The sequence below is a fragment of the Hibiscus syriacus genome, unplaced genomic scaffold (genome assembly GCF_006381635.1).
Source record: "Hibiscus syriacus cultivar Baekdansim isolate YM2019G1 unplaced genomic scaffold, ASM638163v2 tig00111342_pilon, whole genome shotgun sequence".
In the NCBI taxonomy this organism is placed as follows: Eukaryota; Viridiplantae; Streptophyta; class Magnoliopsida; order Malvales; family Malvaceae; genus Hibiscus; species Hibiscus syriacus.
Window position 1 is genome coordinate 499,492 of NW_024063066.1, and position 22,404 is coordinate 521,895.

At 35.2% G+C, this 22,404-nt stretch overlaps 4 protein-coding genes and 1 long non-coding RNA gene across 7 annotated transcripts; 2 read left to right on the plus strand and 3 right to left on the minus strand.

The window, feature by feature from the left end:
• Positions 1–17: 17 nt before the first annotated feature.
• On the minus strand, positions 18–2,979 carry LOC120159095. The gene is made up of 6 exons (XM_039169764.1): positions 2,508–2,979; positions 1,977–2,054; positions 1,366–1,396; positions 1,214–1,273; positions 936–1,034; positions 18–512 (listed from the first exon to the last, which is right to left on the minus strand). Exons 1-6 carry the CDS (start codon positions 2,925–2,927, stop codon positions 454–456), a joined length of 747 nt encoding a protein of 248 aa, XP_039025695.1. The 5' UTR covers positions 2,928–2,979; the 3' UTR covers positions 18–453.
• A 1,583-nt stretch (positions 2,980–4,562) lies between these two features.
• Positions 4,563–11,952, plus strand: LOC120159064. 3 transcript variants are annotated; one of them, XR_005519316.1, is made up of 3 exons: positions 4,563–5,153; positions 9,222–9,320; positions 9,877–11,952. XR_005519316.1 is itself a non-coding variant. In XM_039169735.1 (2 exons), the coding sequence occupies exons 1-2, from the start codon at positions 4,901–4,903 to the stop codon at positions 9,972–9,974; spliced, it is 351 nt and encodes a 116-aa protein (XP_039025666.1). In that variant the 5' UTR covers positions 4,586–4,900; the 3' UTR covers positions 9,975–11,952. The 3 variants fall into 3 exon arrangements, 1 of the variants encoding a protein (XP_039025666.1); XR_005519315.1 differs by having other exon boundaries at positions 4,565–5,153; positions 9,222–9,325; XM_039169735.1 differs by lacking the exon at positions 9,222–9,320 and having other exon boundaries at positions 4,586–5,153.
• A 2,707-nt stretch (positions 11,953–14,659) lies between these two features.
• LOC120159181 (receptor kinase-like protein Xa21) lies at positions 14,660–16,057 on the minus strand. The gene is made up of 3 exons (XM_039169831.1): positions 15,955–16,057; positions 15,203–15,760; positions 14,660–15,077 (listed from the first exon to the last, which is right to left on the minus strand). The coding sequence occupies exons 1-3, from the start codon at positions 16,055–16,057 to the stop codon at positions 14,728–14,730; spliced, it is 1,011 nt and encodes a 336-aa protein (XP_039025762.1). The 3' UTR covers positions 14,660–14,727.
• On the minus strand, positions 15,705–18,471 carry LOC120159088 (probable leucine-rich repeat receptor-like protein kinase At1g35710). The gene is made up of 3 exons (XM_039169759.1): positions 17,595–18,471; positions 17,297–17,368; positions 15,705–17,202 (listed from the first exon to the last, which is right to left on the minus strand). Exons 1-3 carry the CDS (start codon positions 18,421–18,423, stop codon positions 16,145–16,147), a joined length of 1,959 nt encoding a protein of 652 aa, XP_039025690.1. The 5' UTR covers positions 18,424–18,471; the 3' UTR covers positions 15,705–16,144.
• Positions 18,472–19,634: 1,163 nt separating this feature from the next.
• LOC120159121 lies at positions 19,635–20,308 on the plus strand. The gene is made up of 2 exons (XR_005519324.1): positions 19,635–19,750; positions 20,027–20,308. It is a non-coding gene; the product is annotated as an uncharacterized LOC120159121 (long non-coding RNA).
• Positions 20,309–22,404: the final 2,096 nt, after the last annotated feature.

Below are 22,404 nucleotides of genomic sequence, written 5' to 3' on the forward strand. Positions count from 1 at the left end.
ATGGATTACAAGTTCCATAAATATGAAGAGAATGGAAGAATAAAACAGATATATAGTAGCTGACAACAAATTATACAGAGTTATGCTGTAATTGTAAAGAACATGAAGTGACCTATTCTTCCGACTTCGCTCCCTCTACGGAGCGAAGATAGAAGAAAATATAGAGTTATGCTATACCGACACGGTTTATCGAAATCGATCGAGCATTTGCACTCACATTCCTGATATTCATCTACAACATGACAACCATCTTCACTGCAAGTCCTCTCCGATCCGACAGTGTAAGAGATATATACATAGATATGCATAAGTTGCAAGATTGTCATGTTGGAGCATTAGCAAATTAACAATCTGACACGAAAAATACGATAAAAATATTTCGTTCACTTGCTAGGGTACCGAAAGCTCGAAGTAATGCACTCTTTTTAAGTTCTTTACCGTCTATGCTAGCTCTCAATCTGCATCTTTCACTTCTGCTTCAATATCAACAACCGGACCCGAAGAAACGTTTCCTGAACAAACCATGTGAGATACTAGGAATTAATGAACCGATGAACTTAAATTAACATGCTTATCTGATATACAGTCGATGTTTATAACATGCTTATTTCGTGTTCTTGATGTAAAATATGTACAACATGAATTGATGGATAGAAGAATCATGATTTTAAACGCACAACGTGCTTTTGTCATGTTGCAAAATAACATGTTCTGTTTCTCATAGAACTGTCGCATTTTTAAGCTTCTGCCTTTTTCCAGGACCGGTTTTGTACGACATGAAAACGATTCGAGTTGATTATGTTAGATAAAACAAAACTTGACTAGCTGGGAAACATACTAATCCAGTTATAGTATCACGGCACATGTCAGTTAATGCTAAATTCTGTACGAAAATAATTCCAATACACCAAGATATCAGGTGTTAAAGAGGGCACCTTTCTTGAAACCGGGAGAGAAGCCATTGGATGCTTGTTTTGCTTTCGAGGCTTCGTTGGAGAACTTCACGGGTTCCTTGACAAATTTGTCATCCACCACTACATTTAAATCAACAAGTTAATAAAACATGAAAAGCTAGTGAATCCGACTCGAAGTAATAATGAAATGGGCATAAGGTAGTCCGGATAGCTATCGGCCGGATTATCCTGCCTACTCAATGGAGACATCTTCAGGAGTCTAAACACAAAGATGTGTCAATTAATATAAATAGATTCACCTGAAAATGGTTGACTGCAGTAAGGGCACAGCTGCAACTCATCGTTTAGAAACGACCTAAGAGATAGTCATTACCATCTGTGTCAGAATAGATACAAAACCATCTCATAAAAGTCCATAAGTTAGCTTAGCGGTGTTTGAAGAGCTTACTTGAAAATCTGAAATCATTTCCACAATTTGGGCACTGCAATCATATAAGATATTATTAAAGGTGGTCAGCGATAGATGGAGTTTCATATGTTTATTCACATTATTAAGAACACCAAGTACACCACAGCCGTCTCGGAAAACAATACTGAACAATATTGGATATACAAAAGCACACACAAGGAGTGTTTAATGTAAACATCAGAATAACATATACATGAACAGTCAGACAACAAGGCTCTGGCAATTTCACGACCGCGTTTCGGAAACTAAAACAGTAACATATTTGATTCTTAGAAGCACAGACAAGGAGTGTTAATGTAAACATCACAGTAGCATATACATGAACATTCAGACGACAAGGCTCTTGCAATTCCAGGGTTTAAGCGGGCCAAATCCATATTTGTATATACATATAAACCCGTAACTACATAAGCACTTTAAACCGATAAGTTCATTTCATTCTTTCAATAACAACCTTATCCAGAGAATTTAAAAAACATGAGACCGAAGATCAGAACTGCTGCTGAAGCTACTGACCACATTGACAAAGATATGCAAATAGAAAACTTCGCGCATAGCTTTGAACAAGGAACCAAAAGTTAAAGAAGACTTACACTGCTTTGAACAATATCCCTCCCCGCCCACCAAAGGAAGGCTCCCACACCAACAATAGGAACGAGCACTGCAATGAGCTGGCGATGACAACACCGGAAATTAGATGCAACTATATGAATTAATATAAATATTGAAAGTCCTAATCTTAGTAAATTATATAAGAAGGTACACTACTTGAGATGGTTTCACAGTACAAAAATGGTGCCAACACAACACAACGGCTAATGCTACATAGTCAACTAGCACTGATTTATTCATTGATCTCCAATGAAACATTGCATCAAAATTTAGAAGGAAAAGGAAAATAAAAACTTTCTTAATTCAGCCAATACCAGTAAACAGTAAGGTAAAGCCTTTGCTTTTAGCCAAGAAAATGGAAGAGCAAAACAAACCAGGAAGAAGGGGAACCATGGTTAATTCTCATCATAAACCCTAATTATATCTACTGGATGCTCATAATTCATGTTAAAAAACACAGTAGAAAGCTAAACTTTACATGCATACATATGAAAAGGAGAAGGGATTAATACCCAAATAGAGACAATAGCATCTAAAACCCAGCCAAGCTGACCAGTCACTGAAAGATAAGTCAACCCGATAGCAAAAGCAATATTTCCCAGAAGCCTAGCAGTGTCACTATTAATTTTCCCACCACCATCACCACCGCCGCCGCCGCCATTAAACCCAAATCCTTGACTAAACATCACCAAAACCAATCTTTTCTTCCTCTTCCACCTTTCTTCTTTCCGAAAAATCCCATCTTTGTCCCTACAAACTTCACCAAATGTCCATCTTTGCCTCGCAAAAGCTCCCAACTTGAACCTTTTTGGCCGCAGAGAAACAGCTCTGGGAGTTTTTATCGAGCAACAGCAAATGGGTTTTTCGCAAAACTCTTCGTTTAATGAACCGGAGGGTGAGAACTTGAAGGTGATTTGCAGAATTGTTGCCATTAGCTAAGTTCTAGAAAAGTACTGATTTTGGATTGTGTACTGATAATTTCATGACTTGTATGGTACTAGTAGTAGTTTCCAAATCAAACTGTATTTTATCTTTTGAAAGTGTGCCACGTGCGTGCTCTCTGTTGATATCATCTCTTTTTTTTTTCTTGTTCCAACTGGATATCGAGTCCAATGATGTTTTGTCTAATTGTCTTAATAATTAACACATACTTCCAATAAATTTGCAGATTAATTTCAACTTGAATATAACAAAATTATTAACGGTGTTGATTTTTTTAAAAATATATATATTTTATAATTTAATAAAAAATTAAATCATTGTGATACATCAGAATTTGTTCTCATTAGTAACTACACCTCTAAACAAATTACTTTGAAGATAGCTTAGTTAGAAGAGCGTTAAATTGAAGAACTAAAAATCACGTGTTCGAATCGACATTCGTCGCATTTGTTTAAAATATTTAAAATATCATTTATAAAAATTTGATCTTACATTCATTTGTGCAGCATCCATATGTCCTGATGTTTTTTTGCATCCAAATTTCTGCTCCTTTATAATCATAAGCTGTAAAAGATAAAGGTGGGGGTAAAAGACACCAGCTATACCAAGTGCAGTAAAAGATAAAGGAGGTAAAATATGACCCGGCCTCTGATGCATATCCTGCAGTTGTACCAGGAACTGGCTTGATGAATGAACCTACGGGAGAGCTTCTCTGTACAGCTTCGCAGAAAGCAAGGAGACGTTCCCCACTTCCAAGCTGCACTGCCTGAAAAGAAGAGAAAAATGATTTTTCCGTATGTTTCCATCATTTTGTAGAAAAAAAATGTAGAAAAAACGAAAATATTGATGAACTAATCAGAATGTAGAACCATTTCTTAAAACAACAATACTCTTATAATATAACATATCTACTATAGAAATGCAACAAACATAGGGTAACCATGAACAGTCAGAAAGCAAACCTGTACTGTATCATTCCGAGGGACTCGAGGATGAGGCTGTACCTTATACCCTTCAGAAGCATATAACTTTAGCAACCAGAAAGGTTCCCTGGATATAAAGACGAATACATGTTTTTGATTGCTGGATTGAAAGGGCAAAACGGAATAATAAATAAACAAAATTAGTGGGCTAAGAACATGCTCAATGCACCTTAATTGCCTCGCCAACCATTCGGGGTGCAAGAAACAACCCCTGGAAAAAGGCACGCATAATATCGCCAGGTGTTAAGCCACAGTCAACTCCAAGGCCTGGTGCCGATAAACGAGCTGCTGCAGCATCGACCCAGTTTTTACTACCAGCAACATATCCACCACATGGTGCGATGATTCCACCGGATTCTTTATCGAACTTCCGGCAATCAAATCTGCACCCTGCCCACCGTTGAAAACCATTGTGACCCTTCTTCAGGAAAAAAGAAGTGAAATACTCCACCTACCACCATTGGAGGCTCAATGCTTTCCACAAATTCACCATAGCAATTATCCACCATGACCAAGCAGTTGGGGTTCTGTTCAAACGAGAGGGGACGTCAACTGGGTGAAAGAATTACGATTCCCGAACTAAAAAGAAAAACAAAATGATTGTAACTAAATAAGATGCTAATATATCAAGAAATTTCAAGATAATATCCCATGTTTCCTTTTTCCACGATTTTTCATTTTCCACCTTTCAGACAGGAGAATAATGAATAATATTTTAATGAACTAATAACAACATTCCCTGCAAAGCGAGACAATATAAATTATAATTAATAGCAAAATTACGAAGAGGAAAATCAATACGCTGAGAAGCAGAGCATGGCGCACGATTGCAACTATCTCTCGGCGTACATTAGCAGGACTAATGGAAACTGATTTGCTGCAACTGCGTTCTCGGCGATTCGCTCGTTTCTTCTCTGGTTTCCTTCATAGTCTCTCTTTTCTTTTCTTCATCATCAGTGTTTCAAAGGTTGCCTGGGTTTATGATGGATTGGCGAAAGCTTTTCTCGTGCTCTGCTGGAAATCAACTTCGATATTTTCCCCCAAATTTGCGTGATGGAACGCCGACAGTTCACCCACCACCTGAAGTTTTCAAAGAAGGAATTGCAGAATGGAGACTCTCACTAGTTGGGCACTTCCTTGGAGCAGCACCAAAGTTTTCAGCGCTACAACAGATTATAGATAATTTGTGGAAAAAACCCTTACAGGGTGCTTCGGTACAAACCAGTTATGCAGGTAATAATCTATACCTCTTCTCTTTTAATTCAAAGAAAGCTAGGGATTGGGTTATGGAGAATGGACCTTGGCATATTTTTAACAAACCCTTAATTCTTCGTAAATGGGAGCCTAACATGACTAAGCTAGATTTTGATCTGTCTAGAATTCCATTATGGGTACATTTATATAATGTTCCCCTGGAATTGTTCTCGAACGAAGGCCTGAGCTACGTAGCAAGTGCAATTGGCTTTCTGCTTTCTATGGATTCTGTCACAGCATCCAAAACTAGGCTTGAATTTGCTAAAGTCTGTATTGAGATAGGGGCAAACGATTCTATCCCTATATATATCGATGTTATTCTGAGTAATGGCCAAACTGCTTCAATTGTTGTTGAGGTGCCTTGGACTCCTCGTTGTAAGAATTGTAACGTGTTTGGTCATATTACAAAACGATGTAACCAATTCGCTAATTCTTCTCAAGATCCTTCACTTGTCTGGAGGAAAAAGGAATCTACAAATCCATCATCTCTTGCTCCAGAAGTTCATAGTACTGCTGATAATCTAATCCATGATCTTAGTAAAGATAAAGAAGAAGTGATTAAATCAGGAACTGATTCGCATACTCAAGATAATGTTTTGGCTGATTCTGGTACTCTTAATTCTTCCTTCACTATTAAAGATCCATAAACTGCTGTTGCTTCCGTTCTTAGAGAAGAAGGTAGCTCTAAGTCTTCCGAATCTGACATGAAAATAGATTCCTCTTCTAATCCTCAAGTAAAGAGGGGCAGGGGTAGGCCTACAAAAACAACTAAAGCCTTTACAGGTTCTTCCAATAGATTTGATTTACTCAGTTCGATTGACGAGACACGATCTTCCTCAGAAAACCTTGTTGATAAATCTCGAGCTGCTACTCCAGGGGTTGATGAGCTGATTAAAGATCTCAAATTAAAAAAAAAGGCTCACATAGAAAAACACAACGGAGCCTCAGTAAGTAGTAATGGAGGAGACATGGGTTCCTCGTCACAGGGGAAATGATTTTTGCATTCTGGAACGTAAGAGGGTTAAATAACCCTCTTAAACAAGGCAATGTTCTTAAAAGGGTTGCCAATTATAATGTTACAATCCTCTGTTTGATGGAAACTCGCGTGAAAGTGGACAAATCTGCAAATATTCTTGCTACTTCCTTTGCAAATTGGAATTGTATTACCAATTATGATTTTGCGGAGAATGGAAGAATTTGGTTACTGTGGAGAAAAGATATTGCTCTATCTTTATGTTATGTCTCGGCTCAAAGCATCATTGTTAAAGGATTGTTTAAGGACGAGCCTTTCATTATTACTGCAATCTACAGTGGTAATAATGGAATTTTTAGAATACAACTATGGAATGATCTTAGACATATTGAAGCTAATTTTAGCAACCTTCCCTGGAACTTGGGAGGCGATTTCAATGTAATTCTGCACAATTATGAGAGCTTAGACACTGAACTTATGGGAACGATCACCTCTTCAGATATGTTAGAGTTTCAAGAAGCTACTCAAGATCTGCATTTGCAAGATCATCCTTTTTTTGGACCTACTTTTTCATGGAGCAACAAGCAAAGTGATAACTTTTTGGCTCGGAAACTTGACAGAGTTTTAATTAATCCTTCATGGTTTGAATGTTTCCTACATTCTCATATGGAATTCATGGCTCCGGGTCCTTCTGATCATTGCATGGCTCTGGTGAACTTAAGTAAAGAGGTCCATTCTAGTGGACCGAAACCTTTTAAATTCTTTAATTGTTGGGCACTTCACCCTAATTTTCTTGAAACTGTGAGACAATCCTGGAATTTAGAGACTAACGGCAATCCCATGATGATTTTATTCGCAAAGCTTAAACGTCACAAATCTAGTCTCAAAAATCTCAATAAGGAATGTTTTAGTGACATTTCGGCACGAGTCATTCAAAAGAGAGTTGAACTCGAAATGCAACAACTACTTACCTTGAAAGGTGATGGTTCCTTGGAGAGAGAGCTTGAGCTACAGAGAGAATTCGACTTGTTAGAAGAAGCTGAATCGATGTTTTTGAAACAAAAAGCTAAAGTGCATTGGATTAAGGAATGTGATAGATGCACAAAATTCTTTCATTCGGTCGTTGCTACCAAGAACAAAAGACAAACTATAAGATCTCTAGTCAACAATCAGGGAGATAGACTTGATTCTTTTGAAGATATGTCAGTGGAAATTATTGAATATTTCAAAAATTTATTAGGTTCTAAAGATCCTAATACCAAAAGCTACCCTGCATCTCTACTTAAAGATCTGGTCCACCCTATTTCCTCATTGGAAAACATAGAAATGCTTGTTAAAGAAGTTACCAATGAGGAAATTAAAGAAGCCATTTTCAGTCAAGGCAATGACAAGGCTCCAGGTCCCGATGGATACTCCTCCTTATTCTTCAAAAAAGCCTGGTTGGTGGTTGGTAATGATGTTCTCAAGACTGTCAAGTATTTCTTTCAGGAATCTTTTATCTGCCCGACTTTTAACTCGACCTCTATTGCTTTAATTCCTAAAATGCCAAATCCGAGCAAAGTTTCTGATTTCTGTCCTATTTCTTGCTGTTCGGTGATCTACAAAGCTATTACTAAGATCCTTTTTAATAGGATAACTCCTATGCTTCCCAGAATTATAGCTCCAAATCAATCTTCTTTTGTCAAGGGAAGAAGTATAATTGACAATACTCTTCTTGCTCAAGAGATAGTCAAAGGTTATGAGAGGAAATCCATCTCTCTGAGATGTGCTTTAAAAATTGATCTTCAGAAAACATTTGACTCCATTAATTGGGAATTCATTTAAGCTGTCCTTAAAGCTTTGGATTTTCCATCCAAAGCCATTGAATGGATTACTGCGTGCTATTCGAATGCTCGTTACTCTATTCCTTTTAATGGAAGCTTGATTGGCTACTTCAAGGGTGATAGGGGGATAAGACAAGGGGATCCACTATCCCCTGTTTTATTTGTTATGATTATGAATGTTCTGTCCAACCTCCTCAACACTGCTGCTTCTAAAGGGATGTTTTCTTTTCATCCGAAATGCAAGAATCTTGGACTCACTCACCTATCTTTTGCCGACGATTTACTTATCTTCTGCAAAGGAAATCATGAGTCAGTTTTGGGTGTCATCACTGTCTTGGACTGCTTCTATGAGTTTTCTGGACTTAAACTAAATGCTGGAAAATGTGAAATTTTCACGGCTGATATTTCTTCCCTCAACATCAAATCTATCATAAATTCTACTGGTTTTAATCATGGACGATTACCTATTCGTTACTTGGGTGTCCCTTTGGTCACCAAGAAACTTACTGCTAAAGATTGTCAAGCCCTTCTTGATAACATTAAAAACAGGCTACACCAATGGTCAAGGAAGTATACGAGTTATGCAGGAAGGGTGGAGCTCATTAAGACTGTTTTTTATAGCGTTGCAAATTTTTGGTGTAGGCAACTTGTCTTGCCTCTTTCCATTATCAAGAAAATTGAACAATTGTGTTCAAGATTCTTTTGTAAAGGTTCGGATACAAAAGCTACATGAGCAAGGGTGAGCTGGAGAAATATTTGTTATCTAAAGTCAGAAGGTGGTTTAGGTCTAAAGGATATTAAATCCTAGAACTGTGCGAACTTAATTCTACTTACCAGAAAACTTCTTGCAGGTCAAGGATCATTATGGGTAGCCTGGACTCATATTAATACTATCAAGAACCAAGATTTCTGGACCATGACTGAACCTCTTAATTCGAGCTGGATATTTAAACATATTCTGAAAATACGAATAATGGCCAGACCGTTGCTGCTATCTTCTGCGAGTAACACTAAGCAAATTTGGGAAGATATCCGGCCGAAAAAAAAGCAAAGTATCTTGGCATAATCTGCTCTGGTTTTCTCTCCATGTTCCAAAGCATAGCCTTATTTCTTGGATGATCATACTATGATCATACTAGATCGTCTTCTAACCAAGGACAGATTACAACGTTTTGGGATTCCTACTAATGCTGATTGTATTTTCTTCCATGATGGAATTGAAACCAGAGATCATCTTTTTGCCACTTGCAGGTACACGGCTACAATATGGAGTTCTCTGCTCCAACTGTCCGGGTTGAACTTACAGTTCAACAACTGGTCCAGTCTGCTCGAATGGGCAGCAAATTCATGGTAGGGTAAGTCCTTGATTTCCACTATTTTGAGGCTCTCTTGGTGCGGTCACAATTATGTCATTTGGGAGGAAAGAAATTGTAGGATATTCAAAGGCAAGAGTCGTACTGCTGAAGAAATTATCAACTATGTTAAGATGATTGTAAGGGCTGTCCTAACTAATAGGAACATTAATAGGAATGATAGCAGAAATTTAGTTTTATGTAGTAATTGGGGTATTAATTAATTTTGTTTGTACATTGGTTCCCCATTCTTTGATACTCTGATTGCACTGTTTTGTAGCAGTATTATGCTATTCTTGGGTAATAAAACTTAATTATCCAAAAAAAAGACAATATAATTTGTCAGTGTAATTTGTAATGAGGTCATCTAAAGCCGAAACCCTTAGATTTTATCGCGGCAGTGAGGTCATTTCAATGACTATAAATGAAGATAACATGGTTTAATTAATAACAAAATAGTAACCAAATAAAACACTCATCCAACGTTTATTTCCTTTGACATTTGATGATGCTAATTTGACTTGCGCTTTTTCTATGGATGCTTTGGATTCTAGGTGCTGAGATTCCATGGGACTTCTCGCAAGAACACCTGCCGCTCCACATATCGTGCCTCCCGGCACCATCACGCCACGCCATGAGGACGTGTTCATGAGGAGAGCCGATCCTCCATCGGCACCGGCGACGAGCTCTCAACCGGATGTGCGAGAAGAAATGCAAGGCGTACAAGGTCGCCTCGCCTTCATTGATTCCAACCTCACCAAGATTCTCTCCTACTTGCACGCGGGGTCATCTCGACGCAGCCGCGATCACGACTATAATTAATCAGGGAATATTCCTTTTTCCTCTCCTTTGCATTTTAATTTTGATTTACGTTTTGAGACAAAACGATTTAAGTGGGGGAGGATATTAGTTAGATTTTCCTTGCTTGAAATTGAGTTTTTGATATTGACATGCTTGAATAATTTGTTGCCAAGTCTTTTATTTCGTTGAGTAATTTGGTTGTTTTCTGATGAATTGTCTAATTTTACTTTGAATTTGATGTTGAATGCATGATGGTTCGTTGGTCTAGCTAGTTAATTTTTTTTTGAAATTATGATTTTTCATGGTTGTTGATTAATTGATGCATGTACTTTATTCATTGAACCAATTTTGGTGAGGCTTGGGCTTAATGAGCATGAAATTTTTATTTTCGTTCTTGCTCTTTGTTTCTTTTAGTGTGCCGAGCATTGTTGTTGTATTCTAGAACTTGTAGTTTGATTCTTTTTTAGGCTACTAAATTTAATGTTTTTTGTATGATAGAGGCATTAGGATTAAACATTTTCTATTCCCAAAAATAAATTGCCTACCTTTAGTTTATTTTTCTCTTAGATGGCCAATTTTGAGCCTCTCTTGTCACCCGTTTTCAGGAAGAGGTAAGGTTATTCCTTCGGGAAAAAATACAGAGAAAAGAGAGGAGCAATGTTCGAAAAACAAAACAAAAAATACACTGTTTGAACAGTGCAAAAAATACTGTGTTGATTCAAACAGTGCTGAAAAATCAGTGAAAAAATCAGTTTGGTTCAAACAATGCAGAAAAATAATTGGAAAAAAATCAGTTTGGTTTGAACTGTGCGGAAAAAAATACATTGCAGCATAAAAAAAACAGCAGGCTCGAATCGAAAAAACAAGAAAAGTTCGAAAAAGGAGAGTTTGTTGTTTCTTTTCGCTTGCTTCCTTTAGAATAAATTTTGGAATGATATTCTCTTTTTCCTGAAACTTAAACCTGATTTTTGGCCTATTTCCTTACCCAAACCTTAGCCAAGTTACAACCCGAATAAAGACCTCTCGACTTCTGCATTGATTTCATTTTTAAGTAGTGGAGATTAGATTAAACTACAAGCTTATGGTTGTGCTTTAAATTTGCTTTGGCTTGAGCATTTCTTGTCCTTAAACACTTAGAGCGAATCAACGAATCCTTTGTGAGGCAATCAAGTTGTGTATCATGAGATTAATAGCTATTGAAATGTCTTTTCTCGATTGTTTCTTAGCTTAGTCACTTGCTTGAAATGCTTCATGAGTTTTAATTCTTTGCTTAATTGTGGTTTATTGGAACAATTGAATTATGAAATGAGTTAGGGAGTGGCAACCTATGTTCTTAGCATGTTGGTTGAGAAGTGTGTGAGAACAAGCATTAGATAAGTGAGGGGAAATTTGACTGATGTTTATTTTGTGCTTAAATGCTATTTGTTTGTCCATGTTTACTACTGAATTGGATGTTTTTACATGTTTTTTTTGCATAGCGATCACTGTTGGAAAATGTGCTAAAAAGGGCTGAAATCTGCACTTTTTGTTCTGGGATCAAGATTGCAACAGTGGGCATGAATTGCTGATGTGACAGTGAGTTAGTAGGTTCTAAAAGGTCCATTCAACATCCAGTCATCACCCAATCAGCGAGCTTCTAGAAGATTGACGAACGACTATGCATTTCAAGCACATTCAAATTCAAGATTTAGGATTTATCTTTTAGATTAAATTCAAACTATTTTTCAGAATTATCTTTTGTAATTGTATTTGAATTGTCTTTAGCATTTCCAGGGTTTTAGAAGGCTACCAATACCTTTCAAGGTAAGCCTATTTCATATCTCGAATAACCAGAAACATTTTTCTTTTTTGTTCTTTCTTTCTTTTCTTTTAGTTTTATAAAATTTCTCGTTCTCTTTTACTTGTCTATATTCCTTTTCAAGTTTTTGTTTTTAAAATGCCAAGTATGACTTTTGCATTACTTAGCTAATATTTCCTTTAAGCCGAGGCAAAAACGATGACTCAATTCTAACGAGAGAATTGAATAACACTTCAGTAACTTTGGAATTTCTCTCTCAACCTCTGCGCTTATTTTCAAAATCTAAACAAATTTTTAAAACCAAAGATAGGCTTCGGCCTCATATTATTTTCGTGATTATATATGTGGGAGGAAGAATCGGCTTATTAAAAGCATATTTGATTTCCTGCGAACACAATTAGCAAATTGATCGCTAAAGAGGGAATTAAGATCGGAAATGTTTTTATTGAAATAACTAATCCGAGTTGGTTTTAAATGCGTTTAAACAGATCTTCATCTTCAACAATTGATGTTGAGTAGATTAATTTCCAAAACCGGAATCAAAGATAGTCTTAGGTATTCGGTATATAATTTTACCTACATGGAATGCCATTGAAGATAAAGTAACTGATGTGAATCCCGAATGATAAATCTATTTCTATGATCCAAAGAATTTGAGCCATAGCTTTTGCTCGAGGCTGATTTAATCAATCGAATTTTCAGGTTTTATTTTCCTTTTTATTGTCTTTATTTTCTTTAATCTTCTTTTTCTTTCTACTTCTATTTTATTATTTCTCTTCGACCAAAAATACCCCATTTTAATTCTTTCACTTAAATTCACGTCAAAGGTCAAAATCAAAAGCGAAGAATTTCATCTAACCTCGTAGTCTCTGTGGGATCGACCCTTACTTCTCCTATACTACTTAATTTCCTTTATTTATTTATTTGAGATTATTTATTTATTTGAGAAGAAATGAATTTATTTTGACGTGCAAAACGACAATCGTCAATACTATTAGGATATATTCTTATAATAATTAATATTAGAAAGTAGCAACTTAAGATCATATAAAGATCAAACGAAAATGTTAAAATCTTAGGCAAAAAACTAGAACAAAAGATAAATACAAACAAATACGATTGCATTGATAAACGAAAACATACCAAGAATCAAACAATTGATTGACTATTGACAATCATAAATCAGAGTCAAGTATCGCGAGAAAATTATTTCTGAACACAAACAACATATCAACATCCAATCCGAGAGTCCAAAACAGAGAAGATCATCAAGATAACAATAAGTAATATCTTAATTAGTCAAAGCGTCGTCAAATTCAACCCTAAGAAAATTAAACAAAAGAAAACGATCTAACGACCGAAATGTGCAAAAAAGATAGAAAATCATGTCATAAAAATAAAAAAATGCTATAGAGAGTTATTGAAAATTAAAAAATAAACAAAGAAAAACAAGATACAATATAGAAAATAAAAGAAAATTAAAAGATACACACAATCGGCTACTAGCATTAAGACTGATACTATCCGTATCAAACAAAGAAAAAAGAAAAGAAAAGAACAAAGTTAAATCTAGTTTTATGTCTAATAGATAAAAATTGTAGTTAGATGAATTATAAAAATTCTAGTGTTATGTGAATTATAAAAGATACATTAATGTTATATATGTTTTATATATGAACGCTTTTAGTTATATATTACATGGGAATTATAGGGTACATAAAACCTGACAATCTTTTTTGTTCATTCATTATAATGAGAGAGTTCTTACAAACTCTATCTTTAATAAAACAAAATTTTATACTTCAACGATGTCATCGAATTAAACTTGAATATGTTCGGGTACCAAATTTTTAAAAGATAACAATAAATATATTGATTGCATAATAAAATTAACACTAAAATTTTACGTGAAAACTTCTAAACGAAAAAACCGCTTACAAAATTAAAAAAAAAAAGAATAAAAGAGGATTGGGATTTTATGGAGATAATTACCTGAAAACAATTTTCCTAGAAAAGATTTACTCAAACTAAGTTTTCTATTCTTGATTGACGACTAATATTCATAAATATAGTTCAATACAGATTTCGGGTCACTAAAACTCTAAGAGAAGTTACAAGAAAAACGTAAGAATTTTAGGGTAAGAGAGGAAAAATATTGACAACAGAGGGCTCCAGAACTACTATCCTCCGGTTTTCTCTTGAAGCCTTACGTCCTTCGAACGATTTTCTGTTTCAAATTAATATTTTCTATAAGGAAATTTTATTTACGCTTAATTAGATTATTACTGCAGTATTTTTAGCAATTGGTACTACTCAAAGATCAAGAACTATTATTGGAGAATTAGATTGTGTGTTAGAGAATATGATAAAAAAAGGTTTCTTTGAAGCAGGTAAAGGTTGTGAGCTGGGAAGTGCCTGTGGAAGGATGGTTGAAGGTGAACGTTGATGAAGCAGGTTTCTATAAGGTTTATTGTTGATTGCTGCCAAATCTTAAATTCTCTTAACCAAATATCTTATAGATATAAATAATGAATAGATGTTCAGCTATGAAGCAGGAAGGTCAGTGCCAAGACAAGGATTGCATTAGTCGATAGCGTCCAACGTGCTCATGATAAGAAACATCAGCCACAGTTGTCTATTAAGTGTTGTGCTTTGTTGAAACACTATGTACTAGAATTGCCCATGTAATTCAAATAAGTTAAAAAAGGAGGAATATGATTCGCAAATGCTTGGAAAATAAGTTGAAGTATAACCCTAAATACCTATCAAAGAGAACATATAATACTTGTATGCCTGATCATCAAATTCATTCAATACCGTTCAACAAGTTGACCTTGATCTTTTCTAGCTTTGAAACAACTTCTTTCATATCAAGCCTTTCATCTGGCATCTCCCCTGAACATTCCAATGCAACTTGCAAAATTGATAATGCACAATGGTTGGCCACCAAATGTTTCTTCTCAGCGGTGCTTAGAAAATTGGTGTCTCCAACTTTGTCTAGCATACATGCTATCGACTCCTCTGCTAAATTCTTCAAGCTCATTTCTCCTATGAACATTTCATCTGTCGGCTTCTTTCCCAGGATAGTTTCCATCATAAGAATACCGAAACTATACACATCACCTTTTATTGAAACAATTCCTTCTGATCCATACTCTACATGCAAATTTATATTAAAAAGGTTTATCAGTTTCCAATAATATTGTCTGATAATGGAAAAGATATTTTATGAACTATGTAGAAACTATATGTATGCATGAATTTGAAACTAGAAGCATCACCTGGTGCCATATATCCAAAGGTTGCAAGGGTCCTGGTTTGGATCATTGAATCCTCTATGCATAAGAGTTTCGCGATTCCGAAATCGCTCAAACTTGCAACCATATCTTCATCTAATAGGACATTGCTAGGCTTTATATCGCAATGAACCACTGGTGTTGTATGACCATGGTGGAGATATTCCACAGCAGATGCAACATCTATCAGTATGTTCAGCTTTTGTAGGATATCCAGAAAATGGTTGTTGGAATACAACCATTTGTCAAGACTCCCATTAGGCATAAACTCAAGTACCAAGGCTCTGAAATCATGATTGTTAGAGCACGTACTGATGATTTTGGTTAAATTTCGGTGACGGATGTTGCGAAGAACTTCACATTCGACATCAAAGCTCTTAAAGGCTCCTTTTAGCTCTAACTTGAAGACTTTTACAGCAAATGTCATTCCATCTAGTAGAGTCCCTTGATAGACTGAAGCATAACTTCCGCTACCAAGTAATCTGCTATCGCCGAATCCATCAGTAGCTTGATGAAGCTTGGTATGAAAATTGTCTCCACATTCTTAAAGGTAACAGCTCTTCTTGCTCTTGGGTTTCTAATGTTTCTTTCTTCTTCCTTCTTTGCAAGATAACGATAATAAGAGCCACCAACAAAATTGTAGAGGCAACAGGTAGTGTTGCATAAGTTATGAGCTTTGTTCTTGCCTTGGAATTTCTCTGAGGCTTAGATTTGCATCTTGGGACATGAAGTTGAGCTGCAGTACCACAAATGCTCCATTCCCCTCAAATGAATTATTTGAGTAGTTTCCAAATGATCCTCCATTAGGAATTTCTCCTTGCAGTCTATTGAAAGAGACATTGAAATATTTGAGGTAACGAAGTTTCTCTAACGACTTGGGAATCTCTCCGAATAGACTGTTTCTCGACAAATCCAAGGATTCCAAGTTCACATGTCACCAAATGAATCAGGAATAGAACCTGTGATTCTATTATTGGATAAGGAGAAATAAGTGAGCTGTTTGAGATCTGAAACTCCAGTAGGGATATCACTTGAGAACTGATTGTTCGACAAATCCATGATATTCAGAACTTTCCAGTTTCCAATATCAATTGGAAGAGGACCAGTGAGAGAATTTGAAGACAAGTTGAGGATCAGGAGATCAGTAAGCCCTGTCAAGGTTGAAGGTATAGAGGAAGAAAACATATTGGAGCCAAGGAATAGTTGCCTTAAAGAAACAACATTACCCAAGCAAGTAGGTATCGGTCCAGACAATTTGTTGTTCGTCAAGACCAAGAATCCCAACTTGTTTAGCTGACATAACTCGGACGGGATCGGTCCTTCTAACTCATTTCCCCCAAGAGAAAGACTTTGCAGATCTTTTAATCCTCCAATTGTATTAGGAACCGTTCCTGTCAATTTATTGCCATCTAGCTTTATGGCCATTAAGCGGCTTAAGTTGCCAAATTCACTCGGGATGCTACCCCTGATGTTGCACCTAGCACCAAAGAATATCTGAAGAGAATCTGAGAAATTTCTTACCGAACCTGGGAGTTCACCACTGATCAATTGGTTGCTACCAAAATCCATGTCTTCCAAGCCTCTACAGTTTATCAAAGAAGAGAGAAAGCTCATCCCTGATGAAGATAGATTATTAACTTCCAGGTTGAGTTTCTTCAAATTTTTTAGATTGCCAAGAGTGTCAGGAATAGACCCTGAAATGTAATTATGTGACATATCAAGAATAGTAAGCTTTGAGGCATTGGAAATAAACATTGGGAATGGACCAGCAAGTTGATTGTTCCCCATATATAATTCCTCCAGTTTTGGAAGCCAAATCCCCATGTTTGATGGAAGACTTCCAGAGAGCTGATTTACTAGCAGAGAAATGATAGATAGAGTTGATGTATTGAATATTGCAGGAGGAATTGGACCAACAAGTTTGTTATCTGCCAAATTCAAGACTTCTAGATTCTTTAGGTAGCCAATCTGTTGTGGTATCATACCTGCCATAAATTAAGAAAAAATAGACTATTTGTGTGAAAAAAAGTTGTAAATTAAGAAACTTGAAAGTACAATAGTTTTCTTTTATTCATTCACCTGTGAAGTTGTTATGGGAACAATCAAACTGGCTAAGAAGAGTTAGATTCGCAATCTGTTCTGGAATTTCACCTGCAAACATAAAGTTCACATCAAACTATCTATTTCTCTCGACAGATTTAATTCCACAATTCATTCAAACTGGTCTTATATATTTTGATTATTATTCATTAACATGATTTTTTTTTTCACAAAGCAGCTCATCGTTTTTACATTCTCAAAGTACTAGGGAGAAAAAAAAGGGAAAAACTGTGAACACTTTCAAATATAATTTAAAAACATGGGCAGTGTATATTACCTTGAAAGTGGTTCTGACCAATAGAAAAGAATTGAAGCATGCTCAAATTCCCAATTTCTACCTGTAGACTCCCCTCCAATTGGTTAAGTGATAAAGATAAAGTTTGTAATTTTTTGCACTTGAATAAACTGGCTGCAATTCTTCCTGAAAGCATGTTAACGCTCAAGTAGAGTACTTTCAAATTCCGAAGACGATCAAACATATCCTTTGGAAAATGACCAGTGAGATTATTGATGCTGAAATCGATGTATTCGAGCGAAAGCAAATCGATTGGAACAAAGGGTATGGAACCGGTGAGCATATTACTGCTTAGATCAATAACTTGCAACGAAGATATATTGAAGATGGAGGAGGGTATTGAACCTGAAAGCTGGTTTCCATGCAAGCTCAAGATCTTTAGCTTTGGTAAATAGCCTAAAGAGAATGGGATTTCTCCACTGAAGTTGTTGTTACCAAAGTAAACATATTTCAGTCGTTTGAGTTTCGATAATTGGACAGGTAATCTGTCATGAAAACTGTTACCACTGATGGAAAGAAGAGAAAGGAATGATAAATTTCCCAAGTGGGGTGGGAGGGTGCCTACAAGTCCCAAACCAATAAGGTTTAGAGCCGTGACTCTGCGGTGTTTGGATCCGCAACTGACACCAAACCAATTGCAAACAGGGGAAGAAGATGACCAATTGGTTGCCAACACATTTCCAGGATCGTGGATAACATGGTCTTTCAATGCAACAAGGGCCGACTGGTCTGTAAGTATGGTGGTAGAGAAAGTAGGCATAGAAAAATGGATGATGACAAGAAGAGCAAAGTTGAGGAAAATGTTCGCCATTTGATTTTGGGTGCACAGTGGAAAGGACACATGCGTTTCCGTGGAAGTCCCTTGTTAATCGGCTTGAGTTTAAGAAATTATTACAGATATGTATACGTTGTTAATAATTAATAAAATTATGAAAAGATACTATCTTTTAATCACTCTAGATTATTTCAAAAAAAATTATTGAACAAATCTATAGCAATTGTAAGCATCCTTTTCAGTTTTCATTCGTGACATTTTTGCCCATTTTTAATCTATATAGATTCAATCCCATGATTAATCTTTTTCTTACCCCTTCCGTCGTTTTGGGACCAGGCAGGGCAGCTGGACTTTGATGTGCAATCCAAGTCTTTCAACTTTGTCTTTTTAATTTAAAAGTAATAGACCTTAAAGTATTTAAAGATTCGATTTTATATTAGGTAATAAATTTGTAAAATTTTAAAAGGAGCGAACTTAAAAATTTCAAGAATGAGAAATCATATTTTTAATAAAAATACACAAAAAATCTAACATACAAGATAATATAAAAATTTTAAGAATGCAACTGCGTCAACTCTACCCTCCGTCCATCTCTACCTTCGTCGGAGTGTACAACAAAGACAATGAGAGCTGTACCAACAACGGCCTGCCACGTAACATGACGTATAGTATAGGTTAACATAATGCTTCGTGTGGCACATCCTATGAAACGTTTCATAATTTTATTTGAGAAAGATACCCTATAAGTTTATACCATTTCCATTTCCAAATTAGTTTCAATATATAATTTGACGTGGTCGATAAAATTGTATCAGTTAATGTCAATCATCTTTAATTCCGCTAATGAAATGAAAAGGAATGTGAAATAATAGGTCAAATACACTCATTGTTTGCCAGCCAAATGCCATAGTCTTCCCGAAAAGACACGTTAGAATCTCAGGTTCTTTCTTTTTCAATGAAACTGTAATGGTAGCAAAACATCTTTAAGTTTTGTGATTAGGAGAAAAACAACTAAATGAGATGAAAGAAACAACTGCTATAGTTTGCTTTTGTGTGTGGAAAAATATGTTCAAAATTTTAATGCACTCGTTTGCTAGCCAAGTTTTATAATTTTTTGAGAAAGAGACCTTACAAGTTTTTAATAATATTTTAATAAAAAAATATAACTAAAATATATAATATTTTAAAATTTTTAGATGATAACCAGTTAAAATATTAGCCTATAAATAACAGTGGAGAGGAGATTCTTAACCCAGACTAGGAAGAGAATCCAAAATGAAAGCATTAATTGTGATACTTTCCATTCTCCTTGCTTCCACTCTCTTCATCCCCACTTCCGCCATCGCTCGACGGCTCTTGGAACGTAAGTAACCTCAAAAATATCATAAGCAATATATGCGTGTGAATGAATTTCTTTTTTTTTTTGTTGCCCCCTCGATTTTTAAGACTTACCTTGATTAATTTGGATTGATTCGGGTCACGATTTTGGTGGGTGAGTCTCTAAATGGAGATTTTTCTACATACACAATGACTCAAACTCGAAACTTACTTAAATGATATCAAGATGTTTACCACTTAACGGTTGATACGTGTGTGATATTAGTGATATATATATACATGATGGCTTCTTATTTTGCAGATAATATACCGCCGATTCAAGGCCGTACTCTTGTCTATCCCCGGAATTACCCCCCATTCTCCAGCTATTCCAACAATCCGTACGGGTATTACAACAACCCGTATGGGAATTACAACAACCCGTATGGGAATTCTTTGCCCTTTAGCCAAACTGTATAGGTATATAGATGGGGAAATTCTGAAGATCTCCCAAGTGTCATTTGTATTTTCATAACTAGTTTGTTTACCAGATGGAGTGTGGTACCTAATAAGACAAAAGGTCCTTTAAGATAACCTTTTAATTTATCTGATTATAGTTCTAAACTTTGGTGTTGTGACACTAAAATCACAAAATACTTATTCAAGTTCAAATTAATAAAAATATATAAAATTAATTTATTAAATATATGAATTATGACAAATACAAACATAAACCGTAAAATTAACTAAAATTCCATGAATGAACGTAATTTCACCTATGAAACAAACTAAAATTAAGTAAAAAGATAATTATAATGTGATGTAAAGAAATTAAAATAGAAAAAGGTATTCAAAATAATATCAATATAAAATAAGATCCAAGTAGAGATGAGATTTAATATGATTTGATCTTGCATACTTCCACGGATGAAAGAAACATAATATATTATGAACATTGAAGATCACAAAAAATAAATAAATAAAAGAGGAAATTTCATATTATAAAAAAAAACTAAAAAGAATGGGCTATAGAGCTCATTATGTCCTTTAAGTGCAAGTCAAACAACACAAAGTATAACATGCATTAAATTCACAGTAAACTATAATTTGGACATAAAATATTCATACAATATCAAATATAATATGCAAGCGATGCAATAAATTGCCCATTTATATCATCATACGATTACTCGGTGATTACTGCAAATTTGGAACTTTAGGGTTTATTGGAATAAGACTTTAACATGTCACATCATCAGTATTTCTTAACAGTAGCTAATGACAACTAATGACAGTGATTATAATAACAAAATAAAAGTTTAATAATTATAATGCAAGTTATAAAAATTTGATGATCAGAGTAAAAGTTTCTTAAAAGTTCAATGACCACTTGATTTAACCTTCAAACCATAAAAGTACGTATTCGAATTCAAAAAGAGAATTATAATGTGATGTATAAAATTAAAAAAAAAAAATCAAAATAATATTAATGTATAATAAATTAAAATTCACGTGATTTGATTTTATTTATCTCTACAAACAAGAGAAACAAATAATCTATTATATGTGATCGACTAATCCAGATCGGGTATTATAGAGGCGAGAGCGACCCTCTTAATCCAGTTTGCTCCATTCACAAGTATTATGATTTGAACTCCTTACCTTACTTAAGGGACTTGATGCCTAATCTCACTAGACCAACTGGTTGGTTACGACATTCATCTTAACAATAGACAATAATAGATAATAGGGTACTCTTTTCTTATGGTGTTTGGAGGAGCTCTTATGGAAATTTGACGGAGGTCGAACATGGCAGAAGAGCTTTCCCCTCTTTTGGTGAACTTAAAGTCTTCTCAACATTCAAGGTCGAGATCGAATACGATGGCAGTATAATTTAGACTTGGGACAGGGATTAACAGGAGGTCCCCTAGGTTTCGGAGCTGCAAAATGAATAGCCCTATAATTCCCATGTTATATATAATTAAAATCATTTATATATACTATTATTTTACTTACAAATGGGGAGCTGCCTTCCTCGAGCCATGGTGAAAGTGGAGATGAAAAGAGTGGAAGCGAGGAGAATGCATAGTATTTCAAATAATGCTTTCATTTTGGATATATTTATTACTAATCACTTGCTCCTTTGGGTTCAGCCTCTCCACTGCTATTTGTAGGCCAATGTTTCCATCAAATTATATTATTCAAATTCACTAAAACAAGAAAATTTGACAAAGGAATGACTGAAGAAATTTCCATGGCAGAACTAAGTCCCAGTTCTTTAGTTTATATTCTCACTTGGAAAAATTTAGAATTGATGGAGTGAAGAAGTTCCAAAATTCAAACCAAAGAAACCTCAAATTTCCAATCAAATTGTAAATAGTTTATTAACATGTCTTTATAAAAAAAATATTATAGTGATATATGTTAGTAAATTAATATCTTTACTAAATAGTTTAGTGTCTAACGTTTATTTCATTTTAGTTTTGTGTCTAACGTTTCATTCAGTTACTTAAAATGGATCAAATTATGACATACCGTTAAATTTGACCGTTAACACATTGAAAATACCACCTGACATATTTTCTAATATTAATAAAAGGCTCGTTGTGCTCTGGACATGGCATCCCGGCGACCTAGGCATTAGAAAGTAGAAACCATCAAACAACGTAAATAGATGAATATGGAAGGCTGTGATTTAAG

Bases quoted from the DNA above. Each gene is read 5' to 3' on its own strand.
- LOC120159095 (XM_039169764.1), bottom strand. From the start codon at position 2,927: ATGGCAACAATTCTGCAAATCACCTTCAAGTTCTCACCCTCCGGTTCA. The intron at 1,397-1,976 runs GTAAGTCTTCTT...ATATGATTGCAG, and splicing joins GGGATATTGTTCAAAGCAGT to TGCCCAAATTGTGGAAATGA. The intron at 1,274-1,365 runs CAAGTAAGCTCT...AATGACTATCTC, and splicing joins TGGAAATGATTTCAGATTTT to TTAGGTCGTTTCTAAACGAT.
- LOC120159064 (XM_039169735.1), top strand. From the start codon at position 4,901: ATGATGGATTGGCGAAAGCTTTTCTCGTGCTCTGCTGGAAATCAACTT. The intron at 5,154-9,876 runs GTAATAATCTAT...TTTGGATTCTAG, and splicing joins GGTACAAACCAGTTATGCAG to GTGCTGAGATTCCATGGGAC.
- LOC120159181 (XM_039169831.1), bottom strand. From the start codon at position 16,057: ATGTCTCTTTCAATAGACTGCAAGGAGAAATTCCTAATGGAGGATCAT. The intron at 15,761-15,954 runs GCTCAACTTCAT...GTTACCTTTAAG, and splicing joins GGAGCATTTGTGGTACTGCA to AATGTGGAGACAATTTTCAT. The intron at 15,078-15,202 runs GTGATGCTTCTA...ATTTGCATGTAG, and splicing joins CTTTGGATATATGGCACCAG to AGTATGGATCAGAAGGAATT.
- LOC120159088 (XM_039169759.1), bottom strand. From the start codon at position 18,423: ATGGCGAACATTTTCCTCAACTTTGCTCTTCTTGTCATCATCCATTTT. The intron at 17,369-17,594 runs GTAATATACACT...TTATGTTTGCAG, and splicing joins TGGTCAGAACCACTTTCAAG to GTGAAATTCCAGAACAGATT. The intron at 17,203-17,296 runs GTGAATGAATAA...AATTTATGGCAG, and splicing joins TTCCCATAACAACTTCACAG to GTATGATACCACAACAGATT.